At 45.8% G+C, this 15,886-nt stretch overlaps 1 protein-coding gene across 1 annotated transcript; it reads right to left on the bottom strand.

Moving 5' to 3' along the window:
* Positions 1–1,707: 1,707 nt before the first annotated feature.
* On the bottom strand, positions 1,708–7,704 carry RBP4 (retinol binding protein 4). Its single transcript, XM_059899614.1, has 6 exons — positions 7,517–7,704; positions 7,181–7,309; positions 6,952–7,085; positions 6,695–6,801; positions 3,505–3,717; positions 1,708–2,037 (listed from the first exon to the last, which is right to left on the bottom strand). Exons 2-6 carry the CDS (start codon positions 7,289–7,291, stop codon positions 2,012–2,014), a joined length of 591 nt encoding a protein of 196 aa, XP_059755597.1. The 5' UTR covers positions 7,292–7,309; positions 7,517–7,704; the 3' UTR covers positions 1,708–2,011.
* Positions 7,705–15,886: the final 8,182 nt, after the last annotated feature.

Raw genomic sequence — 15,886 nt, 5'->3', positions numbered from 1 at the left:
GGGAAGGCAGAGCAAACATGATTTATTGATGGACAGGATGCAGATTAGGAGGGAAAGAGAGGATTCAAGGGTCACCCCTGGCAGTGATTGGATGGAGAGCAGGCAACAAAAATGGGGAAGACTAGGAGAATGGGAAGTAGAAGAACCAAGAGTTTCGTTTGGGGCATATACATGTGAAACCCCAGTGAGATCCAAATGGAGAGTAGGCAGTTGGGTGCAGGGATGTGGGGTGTGGGCCTGAATATACAATGTTGGGAGTCATTAGATAGTGTTTGCAGTTTTATGGTTTTATGAAATATCCCTGGGAAGAGAGAGAAGAAACCAGAGCCAGCGAGAACCCAGGGCCACGCCAGCACTTGGAGGTTGGGCCAGTGGCTGGAACAGTAGCTCAGGGCCTGGCACATAGTACATGCTCAACCAATCTTTGTCACCAAGTAAATCAGAGCCAGTAGTTGTCTTTGCTGGTGGAGTTTCTTGAGCAGCTTGCTTTTGAAGTAAGGTTTATTACAAACTTGAGGACTAGAGGACAGCGATCTTTTGTTCATCTTTAGTTAATAAATTTGGTAAATTAAAGCTGCTTTTTGAAGTGATGTGTGGCTGTCTTCTGGGTCTCTGGGGTGACAGCTGAAGGGCCTGGCTCTGATGGCCCCTGTTCCATGTGAATGACAGGTAGAGCTTTCCTGTGCATGGTCGGTCCCCTGCCTTCTCCCTTTCTGGTGGGAGAACAAAGCACATTGATTTGGGGGCCCCAGGAGCCTCCGTGGCCCCCTGATATGCCGGCACCCAGGCAGAGCTCTCCTCACACACGGGAGAGAGCTGCCCTTCCCTGCTTCCGACACATCTCAGAAATGTCAGCCTGGCATCCGAAGTGCTCTAACTGAACCCTCACTGCAGCCCATCAGGCAGACACTGTTTCCCCATATTTCACAAGAGGAGAGTGAGGCTCAGAGAAACTATACAACCAGCCCCAAATCATACAGCTAATTATATCTGAGGAGAATTTTGAAGTAAAACCAAGACACTGGTACCAAAGCCTTGATGCCTTTTCAAGATGATAAACTGAGGCTCCTAGGAGCTCCTGGGAAACTGAGGCACGTGGCTTTGTATGCAGCTATACGTTAGTGTTCACAAGTGCTGCTAATGGTGTGGGACACTGGTGTCCTGCCCCAGACCCAGCTGCTTCCCCTTTCCCACACACTCTAGGTAGGGGCGCCATGATCCACCTCCTGATTCCCCCAGGGAAGCCCATGGCCTCTTCTCCTGCAGCCTTTTGCCCACACCTGAAATAAGAAGTGAATTAGGTGCCAGAGACAATGAAGGGCTGGGGGGCGTTTCTTAGAGCTCACCCCAACCCATGCCTCTCAGCGTCTCAGACCAGCTGGGGGTAAGCCCGCCACCCCGCCCACCTCAAGGGCCTGGGGCTGCCTGAGGCTGGGGTCACTGGCCTGGCCTAACCTACACTCACCTCTTTTGGCCTCAGTAGTTAAGGCCTTCCTGGGTTAATGGGGAAATGCCTTTTTCAGGACGTTAAGAGAAGCCACATTCATTAATAATGGAGGTTAGGCACTAGAACAGGCCGAAGGTCATAAAGAGCCAGGAGAGAAGAACCCCTCGCGGTATATGAAAAGTGCATCCCACCCAGCCACCTGCAGGACTTCTCGCTTCGACACAGACGCGAACACAAATAAAAACCCACATCATAGGAAATAGGTAACTATACATATTTTAATAAATCAGCGTCTGGAGTCCTATTCCTCAAATGATTCCTTAGAAAACTCCAGGGAACACAGACATTTGAGTGCAAAGAGATTCACTTATCCCCACATATATTTTTACGTGTACTGAATGTTTTATGTTTACGCAGGGGAGGGGAGGGGAGGGGAAGGAAGGGGAGGGGAGGGGAGGGGAGGGGAAGAGAGCGGTGCAAACTAAACTCTAAGAGTTGAAGGCTGAGTGAGTTAATGGGAAGTTTCCTAATGAAACGACACCCTCCATGTTGCTACAAAATATTTCATTCTGATTCGCCATCACAGTAACCTGAAATGTAGAAAACAAAGATATCAATGACAGAAATATGGAGCTGGTGTTAAATGTAGAGAGTGAATATTCGATGACCTTAGGGCTCGGCTTTGTTCAAATGCTTCTTGTAAGGTTATAGCTAGATGTGGCTCTAATTCATAAACGTCTTCAAGGCTTTCTGAAACCCTCTGAATTTCTCTGGGGGTGATGGGGTGGGCCCCAGAGCATAGGATCTCCTGTATCAAAGTGCTGTTTTTTTATTTGTCTTAAATTTGCCTCACTGCATTTCACAGGGATGTGGGTATGTCCTCCTGTTTCAGGAAGTGAGGGCCAAGTCAGCCTGACCTCAGCTATTCTGTTAGCAGTTTTATAGAGTGTTCACCGTGTCCTGTGTCATATGTCACCAGGTGGTGCCACAAGGGGCTTCAGAGTCACAAAACCACTTTGGTTTGCATCCAACTCAGCTATCTATTGAAGATCTTGGGCAACCTTCGTAATCTTTCTTAGCCTCTGTTTTCTCATCTTGTAGAATGTGGGTAATGAGAATACCTACTTCATGAGGTGTCTCCAGGATTAAGTGAGATAAGGCGGGCAAAGGGCTTGGTGTGGAGCCTGGCTGGGGTGAAATCCTGCCCTACACTTAAGCTGCCCCTGGGTGAAACATCAAAATCTTATTTATTTACTTGTTTGGTCTGCGTTCATATCTGTTTGGTGTAGTGTGGGTTAGCTAGTTAGATGACCAACAGAGAAGTTCAGTTTTGTTCTCTTTTTTCCCCTACAATTTAGCATTACCCTATTTGGATTTTGAAACCCAGTTTCCCATGAGAGTGAGTGTCTATTCAAAATAAAATGTGCACTTTCCTCCAGAATATTACTGGTTTTTAAATCAAGATCAGACAAGAGTAATATCCGTAAAAAGATTCAATGGGTGTTCCAGGGGATCTCAAAAGAACATAAGTGAGGAAAACGAGCTGGTCAACTTATTGGATATTTAGTTCCATATTAGAAAAAGAGCATTTGTTGAAATCACTCTCTTTTGAACTTGCTATGGTGATGTCTCTCTTTAAGTTGTTTTTACACCAATGGCCACATTCAATGCCCAGCTCTTCACTGGGGCCACTCAATTCCCCAGACAATATTAATCTAGTCAAAATGGTTTTTGGGGTAGTGCAGCCAGGAGCAAAATCATGTGACCACAGACTGGGCCTAAGGTAGCAGATAAAAAGGAAGAGGCTGTCCCCTGCAGTTTTACTTAATTAAAAGTGCCAAGGTTTTGGAAAAAAGGCTTTTGCCCACTCCTTCTGCATCAGCCCCATGATAAGGCTAGTGAAAGATCTGGTCAAGAGGGACGAAGACTTGGGCTCAGAGGGGGCTCCCAAGACTCCCTGGTTTCTCTTGCATGCAGATGAAATGCATCTCAGGGCACGCAGACCCAGGGACCCTTAAGGGCGAGCAGCCAGCGCCCTGTTCCCACACACCACTCACCATTGTGAACGATCAGCCGGTACTGCCTGGCCAGGCACAGCTCCTCCTGCCTCTGCCTCACGATTTTCTGCACCTCTGGGGAAAAGCCGTTCAGGTCACGGGCGAACACGAAGGAGTAGCTGTCGGCGCAGGTGCCATCGAAGTTCAGGAGGCGGCAGGAGTACTGCACAGCATAGGTGTCGTAGTCCGTGTCAATGATCCAGTGGTCATCGTCTGCAAGGCAGAAAGCCACGGGGCCACTGCATCTCCCTCCGCCACTCAGATGTCAGGGAAACTTACTGCCTGGCCCCAGAAACCAGCCACTTCCCAAAACTGGATTCAGGAGTTAGGAAGCAGGAGACTACAGAGAATTCTGACAGCTCTTAGAAAATTGGGACCATGAGAAAGGATCTTGTCCTTTACAGGAAAAAATCCTGGAGTCAGTGGTGGGGGGAACCTCATTCACTTTCATAATTCTTTCTCTCCCTGATAATAAATGTGATCGTATCTTTCCAAAGAACAACCGAGAATGTGGACCCATCAAAACCACAGACTAGACCTTTCTACTGATGTCTCCTCCATCTACCCGCTGACAATATCTTGTGCCTTTGTGGCTGATATTGACGGCCACCAACGTATGTTACCCCCGACAGCAGGATGAATCTTTGGCACTGATCCGTATCAGCTAGTTCCCGGTCCTCTCACTATCCACACTGCTCTCCTGCCTCTCAGTCCACTGCATGATCTGGTTCACAGCTTTTCTGGCTCCATCCTAATTCTGGCTTAGTAACCTGACTCACTTCTCCAAGCTGGCAAAAGAGGGTAGGTTCTGCCTTGAGGGCAGAAGATGCCTACCCTCTGACATCAGAGATTCTTTCTTAGAGCTCATACTCTTCAGAGCTCGCCTGACAGAGGCAGAGCTGAGCCCTTGAAGAATTTACACTATATTTCTTCCTAAGACTGGGATGTAAGCCATGAAGCATAAGTGTAAACAAAGGTGGTACTAACATCGATAAAGACAGGATGGGGAAACCACGTTAGTAAGAATGTATGTGAGAGGTTTGCCACGGAGAAACAACAATGTGGATATCCAAACACCTCACATTTGGTAAAACGTGTCACATCTCTGCTTAATATTCTTGTTGATGTATAACCATGACCAAGACTTTCTGAGCACTTAGTTATGTGTCATTCAGTGTGTGGACACTTTCTGTGCTTTCTCAATTATTTTTCACAACGACCTGAAAGTGCACACTATCATCCCCATTTTCCAGATAAGGAAACTGAGGCACAGAGAAATTAAGTAATTCACCCAGGATCACAAAGAGCAGGACAGAACTGAGTTTCAATCTGACTCTGGAGCCCCCATACCTAACCTCTACACTACACTGTCTCCAGGAGATAAATAAACTGGGGCAACAGGAGATAGGAAATAAGAAACACAAAGCCTCTGTGTCTCCATTTCACACCCAGGTCATGAGGCAAGTGATGATCTCTGCTCTATGTCATGTTCTGTGCTGCAGGAACGCAGGGGAACCTGGATCCCCCAGCATTAAGGGTGTAAGGGAGATCGCTAATCCTTGCCTAAGTCACCTCTGGGTGTGCCTCTTGGCTCTGAGAACCCTGGGAGTCCCTGCCTAGAAGGAGCTCAGCCCAAACCCATGCCCTGTAGGAGAGCTGCACAGCGGTGGGTGGTGAGCCCCCTCTTTAGCTCACTGCAGGCCCGCCAGGAGGAAGACTGAGCCACCCCTGAACCTCCCAGGCTTTCCCATGGGGAATGTGTCAGACACCGGGATGTGGGGGTCAGGGGCAGACATACGACTGCTCAGCGGTGGCCATGCTCATCTGTTTGATAAGATGCAGATTCTAAAAATTAGTAACCTTGGGCCCCGTGGTACTGATTTTTGTAATCCATTATCAGAAAAGTTTATCTTTTACTCTAAATGGATCACTTTAGGAAGTTTTGCTGCGTTATTTGAAAAAATTTTTATTACCTCTAAGGATAAAAGCTTTTTTCCCCTCATTGAATAGCAACTCCATATGTACAGTGTAAATCAATACTGAAGATGCAATTCGATAAAAAAAAAAGTAAAAGTTCATCTAACACAGCTGTAGAGGAAGTCAAGGAGTGCGTGCCCCGTGTAGATGGGCTACATGAAAGGACATTTCTGCCCTGGCTCACCAAGCTAAGAGTCCCCCTGAACAGCCCTCTGGGGCCTGTCTCCCAGGAGAGTTCCAACAGTATTCTGTAAAATTGTAGAAGCTGGTTTGTATTAGGAGTCCCTGCTGTTCAGGGCCACCTAATCCTGACCTGGGAGCTGGAACCCCTGGCTTCTGACACTGGCTCTCACAAACTTGTTGCATGACCTTGGACAAAGCACTACCTTCTCTTGACCTCAGTTTATTCATCTGCATGTTGAACCCCCTTCACAGTGTTAACTCTCTGTCTCTATGGTTCCATGATATGTCCCCCGTGGCCTGCATTACTCTCTAGGTACCAAGCAGACTGCAGATTTGAAACTTAGGAGAAATGAGGAAAAAGTAGAAAGAGCTTGTACATGTATGCTCTCGAACATCTACATCAGGCTGAAGTTTAGGATGCTCTTCTGAGAGTCCTTAACACCCTAACCCCCATATGAGTTTCAGGGCTTGGGAGAAAGGGAAGAGGTCACTGTCACCCAGAGCACTGTGCCTGGCTCAGAATCTCAGCATCGGCAGGTAGGGCACCTTGGAGTGAGTCAACCCTGTGCATAAATGCTCCCTACGTCCTTGGATGAGAGTCTCTGAGCCTCTGCTGGGCCCCTAGTAGTCAAGCAGTTTCAGGGATTCAGCCTAAAGAAATGGAGGAAATGCAAAACCAGGTTGGGTGGTGATGCGAGTTGGGTCTTGAGGAGGTGGGTGGTCTAAGCATGGAGAAGGCCACACCCCCTGGCACACTGGCCTGGCCGTATGGGTAAATGGCAGGAGGAGGTCACGTGACAGGCCCAAGAGCCTTTTGAGCTTGGGCCAGGTTTTTGAGCTGGGGGATGGGGTGGGCGCAGTGAAGGGGCCTGGCTACTTGCAATTTCACCCCTCTAGCTTTAAGCCCTGCTGAGAGTTCTGGTTGCTTACAGACCGTTCTTCCCAAGGGTGCCACTGGAGGAGAAACCCAGCCTTTTGGCTAGGTATGTCTCCCATCCCCCAAGACAGTCCCACTAAGCCGACTACTTACTTCCTTTCTGGAGAAAGGACGCTACGCCCCAGTACTTCATCTTGAACTTGGCAGGGTCCTCGGTGTCTGTGAAGGTGCCCAGCATGTCTGCGCACAGGTCCCAATTACTGCAGAAGCCAAGGGGATCGTCAGCCAGGCTGGGCGAAGGGCTCCCTGCATCCCACCCCGGGTGCTCCCGTCCCTCCCCAAACAGGGTTTGGCGCTCAGCCCGGGGGACCCTGCAGCGCAAAGAGCGCAGCCCCCGAGAGGTCACTGACTTAAAGAGACGGACTCGGCCCTTGGCCGTGGCTGTCATGTGGCCATTCTCGTTCATGAACTGGGCGACGATGTTGTCCTGCAGAAAGAGGCCCTTGGGGTCCTTCTTGGCCATGGCGTACCAGGTGCCGGAGAACTGGGGAAGAGAGTAGAGCAGCGTTTGGTGTCCGGGAGCGCACGGCCGGCCGCCGGTAAAGGGGAACGCGGGGCATCCGGGACGCAGATACCCACGCGAGCCTTGTCGAAGTTCTCCTTGACTCGGAAGCTGCTCACCCGGCAGTCGCGCTCCGCCCGGGCGCTGCCCAGCGCCGCCAGTAGCACCAGCGCCCACACCCACTCCATCTTGCTCAGGAGTCCGCCCTGCGGGAACCGCGCGCCGTGAGCGCCTGGCGGCCGGACCAGCCGACCCGCCACTGCCGGTCCCTAGACCCCATCCCGCCTGCGCCGAGCCCTCATCCCGCCGGCCCCCGGTCCCCCATCCCTCCTGCCACCGTACCCCCATCCCGTTCATCCCGGCCCCCCATCCTTCCCGCGCCGGCCCCCCGGTCCCGCCGGGCCGCCGCTCACGGTCGGGAGCTGCGCTCAAGCCTGGTCGCGGGTCCGGGCGCGCGTGGAGCTAGGGAGGCGAGCGGGGGCCGCCCGGCCGCATTATATAAAGCTCCGGGGGGAGGGGGGTCGCGCTTTCGTAACGGCGCGGGATGAAAGACCGAGGGGGAGGCGCCGGGGCCGGCGGGCCAGGACTTGCATAACGCGCCCTGACTCACCGCCGCCCGGGCGCGGGGAGGGTGCCTTTGGGCGAGAGCCTCACCTCCAGCGCCGCCCGGGGCTTGTGGAGCTGCCGCGCGGGGTGGCCTCGGCGGAGCCCAACTCTCCGGCGGCGGCGAGCCGCGGGAACCAGCCCTGGCCTAGTTACCCGACACGGGTGCCAGCGGCCGCCAGCTGCGGCCTGGGGTGGCCTCGGGGCCCCGTTGCTCTGGCTGGAGGCTCAGGTCGGCCTGGCGGGAAGACCGTGGCCTCCCAGAGCGAGGGGCATCTGCGGTGCTGCCCGGTGCGTTAGTGCCCGGGCCTGGCCGTGCCCACCTGGCCCCTCGGCCCTCTGAGGGCTACTTGTGCAGCGGTCTGGGACTGTTCCCGCCAAGTAGTTTTTCATTTTATAAAGGACGTCTTTTACCCTCTTTCAGGGGAGTTGTGGTGCTCTCTGGATCAATATTTGTTCTTTAGTTTCAACATCTTTAGAAGCATTAAAACCCTTCCTGTTAAATATTCTCCAGAAACGCAACCCTGGTCAGGACAGGAAATTTTTTAGCAACCTCGGTGGTCGCCTACTTACTCTGTGGCACTTCACTCAAGCCACTTGGAAACACACCTACCAATTGTTTATGCTGCAATTTTATTTCAAAGCCAGAATGGAATTTTGTTTTGTTTTCAAAACAGCTAAGGTGAATTGACTGAGGAGAGGAGAAGAGGGGGAGGTGAACAAACTCTATAACGTCAATGGACAATTAAGTCGAAGTGCTGCGCCTAGCTATGTGATTTTGCGCAGTCGTGGCACAATTCACTGACCGTGTTTTTCTCTTTCTATTCAGAGTTAGAGTTCCTCTGCTCTGATCAGAGCAGTCAGAAGATGCAGCTTTGGACTGAATGAGAATTAGAGATATGGCAAAGAGCTATCTTTTTGTAAAAATGCCTGCTGTACAGTATCAGCTGTGTCTCCATGGCCCAAACTGGAAAGGACCGAGATGAATTTGGTCCATTTTGCTACCGCCAGACCTGAAATAAGAGCGGGTGGAGGTAGAGGAGGATGGCTGCCAAACAGAGAAATAAAGACTTGATGGTCTTTACAGGGCATTGGGGTTACTTCTGAGCCTCCTGAAAAAATACCTGTGGCTCCTGCCACTTTCCTGTGACTCTTGGGACATCTCCCTGCCCGGTTCTCTGCTTCTACTTCCCACCTTCTCCTCCACTGCTATTCTCCATTTGAGTCTCGGGGTGTCTCGGGAATGCCAACGGTGATGCAGTTAACTCCTTACTGCCTCCTTCTTCCTGCTAAGAAAGCCCTGTTTCAGGCCTACCAGCTAACTAGGAGGTCTTCTGGTGAGGTTAATTTTATCACAAGATGTATAATCCCAAACAGCTCAAATAAGGTCTGCTCCAGAGCTGCTCCTGCAGGGACCCTGCATGTGTCCCTACATGTGGTAGTACCTATGCTCCCTAGGTGGGAAAGGACTTTAGGGTACCTCTCTATCTCGTGTCCAATGCATGGATCCCCTCTTTGACATTCCGAAGTAGAGATCTATCAGCCTGTCCTCCAACACCTCCAGTGATGGAGAGCTCCTGGCTGAGCCCAATTGTCTTTGGACCATTATGACTGCCTGCCGGAAAAGTTCTCCTCATACTCCCAGCCCTTGTCAGCTGTTTCTTCCAGGACGTATTCTTGTGGTCCTTGCTCATGCCGTATGTGAAATAAATATAGGGGATTTCAATGCATTTTTATGGTGCTTGTTTTTGCAGCAATATGTTTTTATTTATTTGTTAGATGCTTAAAAGTTGATGTAACTGTTCGTCCTGCCCCACCCCCCTCTCTTTTAATGATAAATCATGAACCTTGATGTCCCAGACACCAGCAAAGAAAAACAGTTTATTGGCATGCTCACTCGAATTTCTTCATGATTATAAACATGTTGAGTACAGGTCAACTGGTGTTTTTAAATTCGGTGCTTTGAAATTTACCTTCATAAAATAATTTTAAAAATATGCATATGTGTGTATAATATCAACAGGAAAAGTGTTCACAGTGATTACCTGTGTGATAGGATTAGGGACATTTAAAGGTTTATTACTGATTTGTACCTTTTTGTAATTTCCAAATTTTCCTACAGTGAAAATATTGAATCAGAAAATAAAACAAATATTCTCGTTGCAAACATTTTTTTTTCTTCTAGAAGTAAAATTATGGTCTAAATTACATCTTATGGACTGTATATAATATACACAAAAGTTCATTGCCTTGTCATACTTCATGGAGAGAAAGACCATGTTTCCTTCATCTTGGTATCCACACCACCCCCAACTTTTCCACAGGATTTCTCAAGAGACTTACACATAGTAGGTGATTGATCAATAGATATTGATTTAATTTGTTTTACTGAAATCAGTCACTTTAGGTAAGCTTTATAAAATATTTATTTAAAAAGACCCGGTCAGAGGTCACTCTTTCTAAAATATAATTTCCCAGGATTTAACAACTGTAGCAGAGATGGCTAGCTGTCCTTTCACCAAAAAAGTTTTCACTTCCCTTCCATGGTGTAGAGTTGTTGGAAAGAAGCCACCCTGCCAGAGGGCACCTCCTCACTTCCTGCAGCTCTGTAAGACCACATGCCTATGTTCTGGTCAGTGGAATGTGGCTGAAAGTGCTGTGTGTCATTCCCAGACGGGGCTTATAAAAGCTGCTGGTCTAATTGTCTTTGCTGTCTGTCTTTCCTCATCTGCTGGCTGGTGAAGCCTCCATCAGCCTGGGACCCCACCAGTGATTATCTTTATGTGAATGAGAAATAAACTTCCATTCGATTAAGTTGCTGAGATTTGGGGGTTACCTGTAACAGAAGCTAGCGTTACCTTAACTAATACAGCAGCAAGCAAGTCACTAATTCCTAGGAAATATTGAAAAGTGTTTTACCCTAATTGAAAAAAGAACTAATGCAAGAAATTTATGTCCTTAGCCTCATAAAAATTAAGCATGTCCAACTAGCTCCATTTTGTACAAACTGATATTTACATCCACATCCTGACAGAGAGGCCAAGAAAGATTAATAACAAGGAAATTGGGTAGCATTTATCTTCTGACTGCATTTAAAAGATGTCAAAATAATTGGTGGGAAAATGGAAAGATTAGTTATTTAGCCAATGTTTTCAGGTACAAAAAGTCAAACTAATTTTTTTAATAAAGATTTTTTCAGTGATTACAAAGCCATCAGTCAGTTTCATCAATTTAGCTGAAAATAACATGGATTCCACCAAATGAATTATCTCTGAGATACCTGGTCATATCCATCAATTTGGTGCAGGCAGAAGCTCTCATGAGAGCAAATGTGCAAGGTGAGAGGGCCCTTCGTGGTTGACTGTCGTGATGTGCCTGAAATCCCTGCCATTAGAGGATGTCTTTTGGTGATGAATAATGGTAGGAGCAGAGAATTTGGCTAAAGTGGAGCTGAAGAGCAGGTCCAATATAATGATCCAAAATACACATGGTTAGTCCAGTATATTGTTGTGCGTTTTATGTTAGTGCTTCAACCTCATGTGCATTTTTTTTTTTTTGGCTGTTAAATAAGCATTACTTCCTGCAGAAATAGTTAATTGCAGTGGAAAATTTTAGCAATTAAATATTACATGTGTTCATGAATATAGTATACTATTGAAAAATGTAAATTTGTTAAGCAGAAAGATTAAGGAAGTTAAACCATTCTTTGGTATATCTGTAGGCTTTTAAAATGAGTTCCTGGAATTTTAATTTAATTCTTGTATTGGTGTTTAACATTTTATGATATAGGTCTAGATTTTAAATTCCTTAAAGGAAAAGTCTTGTATGTTCCCCTATAGCAGCTATTATTGTATCTTGTACACCTCATGGGTGTATTTTAAAATTTATTCCTGTTTAAGCTCGTAGTTTGGGGTAGGTCACTATCACTAGCTGTGTGACCTTGAGCAAGTTATTTAATTTCTCTGTGCTTCGATTTCTCACCTGTAAAATACAGATAATAATAGTACCCACCTCATAAGGTTATTGTTAGGATGAAATGAGATGATATATATATAAGGGTCTTAGAAGGGTGCCTGGCACAGATTATATATTATAAAGTTAGCTATTCTTTTTTTTTTAACATCTTTATTGGTGTATAATTGCTTTACAATGGTGTGTTAGTTTCTTGCTGTATAACAAAGTGAGTCAGCTATACATATACATACATCCCCATATCTCCTCCCTCTTGTGTCTCCCTCCCACCATCCCTATCCCACCCCTCTAGGTGGACACAAAGCACCGAGCTGATCTCCCTGTGCTATGCGGCTGCTTCCCACTCGCTATCTATTTTACATTTGGTAGTGTATATATGTCCATGCCACTCTCTCACTTCGTCCCAGCTTACCCTTCCCCCTCCCCGTGTCCTCAAGTTCATTCTCTATGTCTGTGTTAAAGTTAGCTATTCTTATGATCACTTTTTAATTATCATTACTTGTGGCTTATCTTTCTAAAAATATTCTGTGTAAATGGAATGGAGTTTTCACATCAATTTAGTTATTGTTTCTGAGATGCTTTATCTAAATAAATGATTGTCAATGTCTGTAACGTCTCAGATATTGGTCTTTTCCTCATTCTTCCCACTAGTTACTGTTCTATTTTTTAAAAACTTATTCTTTAAACGAACTGGAAATGCTGATATAAATGGTGATGTTTAACAAAGTCAACAATTATTTTGTAGTGTTAAAAATTTATTCTAAGTGTCTGTTTGGTCATTTTAAAAATATTACATTTTCTTACATTTTGTTTTTTCAGTGCCTAGGACAGAGACACAAAAGTCTTGTCAACACAGGACAGAGACTCTTCAAGGACTACCCCAGAAAAAGAGCAGCAGGGATGATGGGATTCAGTCAAGGACAGGGGAGGAGGAGAAGGATATTTGTGAGTGCACTAAAAGGCTGGGTTGCAGTATTTCCCTTAAAAAAATATTTGCCTTTATCAAATGTCATCCAATACACAGATTAGTCAGAAGTGATCCCTCTTTCTTGCTTGCCTTTTCTAACTAATCAATTCCCTTGTCCTGTCGATTGTTGCCTGAAATTATGTCTCACATTTGTCCCTTCCTTTTTCATTCCCAAGCACCCTCACCCATAGCCTGTGAGAATAGCCTTAAAAACTTTGTTTATAATGAATGAATTTCTTTACTATATAAACTATATATGTTCATTGTAGATACTTTAGAAAACTCAGGTAAGCAAAAGAGAAGAAAAAAATTATTATATTGAATTCCACCACTTTGGAATAATCACTGTTAACATTTTGGTATACACACCTCCATATATGTATGTGTGGATGTGGAATCATACTGCAATAGTATCTTGCAATTTATTGCACATAATAAATATCTGTTAATAAACAGACCTTTACAATAGGATTATTAATTAATGTATGGTTTCCTATTGTATGACTATAATGCCATTTATTTACTCAACCTCCTAGGCTATTTCTAATCTTTTCCATTTATAATTGTGCTTTTGATGAACACCCCTGTAACATTAATCATATACAGCCTTAATTACTTTTGTAAGCTAAATTCATGAAAGAAGAGTTGCAGAGTCAAAGCCTGTACACATTTTTAGGGTATTTGATAATGAACCAAATGCAATATAGCTTCTTAATTTGTATCCTAATGTCCAGTATTTCTTTTCTCCAAGTCACCTTTTTAAGCACGACCAGATTGTTTGTAGAGAAGAACTCTAATGTCATTTCTTACCCCTTAGAGTTTCCAGGGTTCAGAATCCTCAGCTAGCCTTTGAGGCCCTAATCTGGGCCTAACCTACCTTTCTAGATTCATCTCTCACTAGTCCCCCTGTTACTCTGCATTCCATGCTATTGCTTCTGCTGTTACCACTACCTGGCTCACACTCGATTTCTACTCCATCTCTACCCAGTCTAGATATGATCCCATATCCACATCACGTAAAGTCTCATAGCTATATGTATGTACCTCACTTCTGGCTTTTATCCTATTCTGTTCTGTTCTTCATGACTTTTTGTGTCCTAATATTATCTCTTTTGCTACACCACTAGTGCTTGTACAGCTGCAGCCAAGGCTTATTCATCCCTTGTGTTCAGTCAGGATTGATTTGGTTATGCTGCAGTAACAAACAACCCTCACATCTCAAAGGCTGAACACAAGAAAGATTTATTTCTCACTCATGCTACATGTCCATCTCAGGTCAGCAGGGGGCTTTGTTCCATGACATCCTCACTCAGGGATTCATGAGGCCCCTACATCTGGAACTGGCATGGCAGCAGGGAGAAGGGGGAGCTCTAGGGTCTCACTCTGGCAAATGATTGTTCCTACTTGGAAGAGACGTTTATGCTCACAACCTATAGGTCAAAATTAGTCACATGGCCCTAATGGGGGAGGGGGGCAGAGAAGAATAATCTTCCCATACACCTAGGAGGAGAGGAAAATCAGAAAAAAGGGGAACATGGAGTCTCTACCACAGGAGCTAGTACGATGTCTTGCTTATAGTGGACCATCAGTAGACACGTATTGGAAGAACAAACGAATGAATCTAAAAGTAGTTATTGGACTTCCCTGGTGGTGCAGTGGTTAAGAATCCGCCTGCCAATGCAGGGGACACGGGTTCAATCCCTGGTCCGGGAAGATCCCACATGCCGCGGAGCAGCTAACCCCATGCGCCACAACTACTGAGCCTGTGCACCACAACTACTGAAGCCCACGTGCCTACAGCCCATGCTCCGCAAGGAGAGAAGCTACCCCAGTGAGAAGCCCGTGCACCGCAACGAAGAGTAGCCCCCACTCGCTGCAACTAGAGAAAGCCCGCATGCAGCAACAAAGACCCAACTCAGCCAAAAAATAAATAAATAAAAAATAAAAGTAGTCTTCAAAACACAGAATGCTGACTATAATAGAATATGCTTCATTTTAAAATTCATTTTCATTTTTATAAGTAGAGGAATGTAAACATATATGGGCATTTTGTTTTTTCCCATACACAGGTTTGCACCTCAAGTATAAATCTGTGTATGGGATATGGGTATGTGTTTTTGTCTCTCTGTGTGTAAAGAGGAGAGGATGGGAATCGTGAGCACACATATGCTTTTGAGAGAAGTAGGACCTGCACTGTCACACAGAGCAACCAGGGAGAAAGAGTGTCCGCAACTGTGTTAGAAGAAGATGGATGGTGGTCCCATAGGTGTGACCCAGCTGACTCAACTCCTTTCTCTTAGGAGGTAAACCTGTGTATTATTCTAATTATAATGAGATGCTAATAGGATATTATGAAGTAAACAGTAATCTGAGGAGGACCCTCCTGAGACTAGACTTGGGTGTGACAGAGGGAGGTGCAAGAAAGGGTGTGTGCTTGACAAGACCCCTTGAGGGAGCAAGTGGACTCAACCATAGGAAGTGACGTGGTTCAACAAATGCCAGTGTGGGTTCTGTTCCCCTGGGAAAACCATGTTCCCATCAAGAATCTCTCATCTCATGACCTAGAACCTGAAGCCTCGATGGATCTCTTCTTCTTTTCTGGCTAAGAAGACCATTATCACTCTAGAGAGGTAAGCATTAGGTCTGGAGAAATAAATGAAACCCATAGCCTTGCTATTTTTGAAGTGGATTTAAATGTGGGTGAAACAGTAACTTTTAGAGTCACTGTAACTGTTACGTATGTTTTCATTCAAGAGAATTCTCCATATAAAGTTTGTAGCTTTATTGAAATGCTTAAAAGACCTTTGACTAAATTTGAAATCAGCCTGTAAATATTCAAGGAAATTGGTTCATGAAATGTGTAGTTCGGCTTATTAGTTGCATAATAGTGTTTAAATATTTGGGAAAATGTGCTTAATCTATGTAAAAGCTTGATAGCCTGAACATTAAACAAAAGTAAGTAGTGGTAAGTGTTTTTTCCATGCCAGAAGCCCCCGAGATGTGAAAGATCCTAGCAACAGACAAGACAGGTATTATCCAGTAGATTTAACCGACTGTACCTTGGAGCAAAAAGGCATGAGGTCTGGCTATTACTGTTGAAAACAAAATCCAAATTAATATGCTTAGCAGGAAAACCCAGTTGGCAGCTGCATGGGTTGCCTTTTACGATCATGTCTTTTGACAAGGATTATTGTATAAATTGCGGCTTGATTAGGCTTCAATCATGGGCAAATATTTTTCC

Source organism: Balaenoptera ricei, chromosome 16, assembly GCF_028023285.1.
Source record: "Balaenoptera ricei isolate mBalRic1 chromosome 16, mBalRic1.hap2, whole genome shotgun sequence".
Taxonomy (NCBI): Eukaryota; Metazoa; Chordata; class Mammalia; order Artiodactyla; family Balaenopteridae; genus Balaenoptera; species Balaenoptera ricei.
Note: the sequence above shows the minus strand (reverse complement) of the source record. Positions and strands in the feature narration are given on the sequence as shown.

Excerpts from the sequence above, each read along its gene's own strand:
- RBP4 (XM_059899614.1), bottom strand. The coding sequence starts at position 7,291 with ATGGAGTGGGTGTGGGCGCTGGTGCTACTGGCGGCGCTGGGCAGCGCC. Across the intron at positions 7,086-7,180 it reads AGAACTTCGACAAGGCTCGC|TTCTCCGGCACCTGGTACGC; the intron begins GTGGGTATCTGC and ends TCTCTTCCCCAG. Across the intron at positions 6,802-6,951 it reads GGCCGAGTCCGTCTCTTTAA|TAATTGGGACCTGTGCGCAG; the intron begins GTCAGTGACCTC and ends TGGCTTCTGCAG.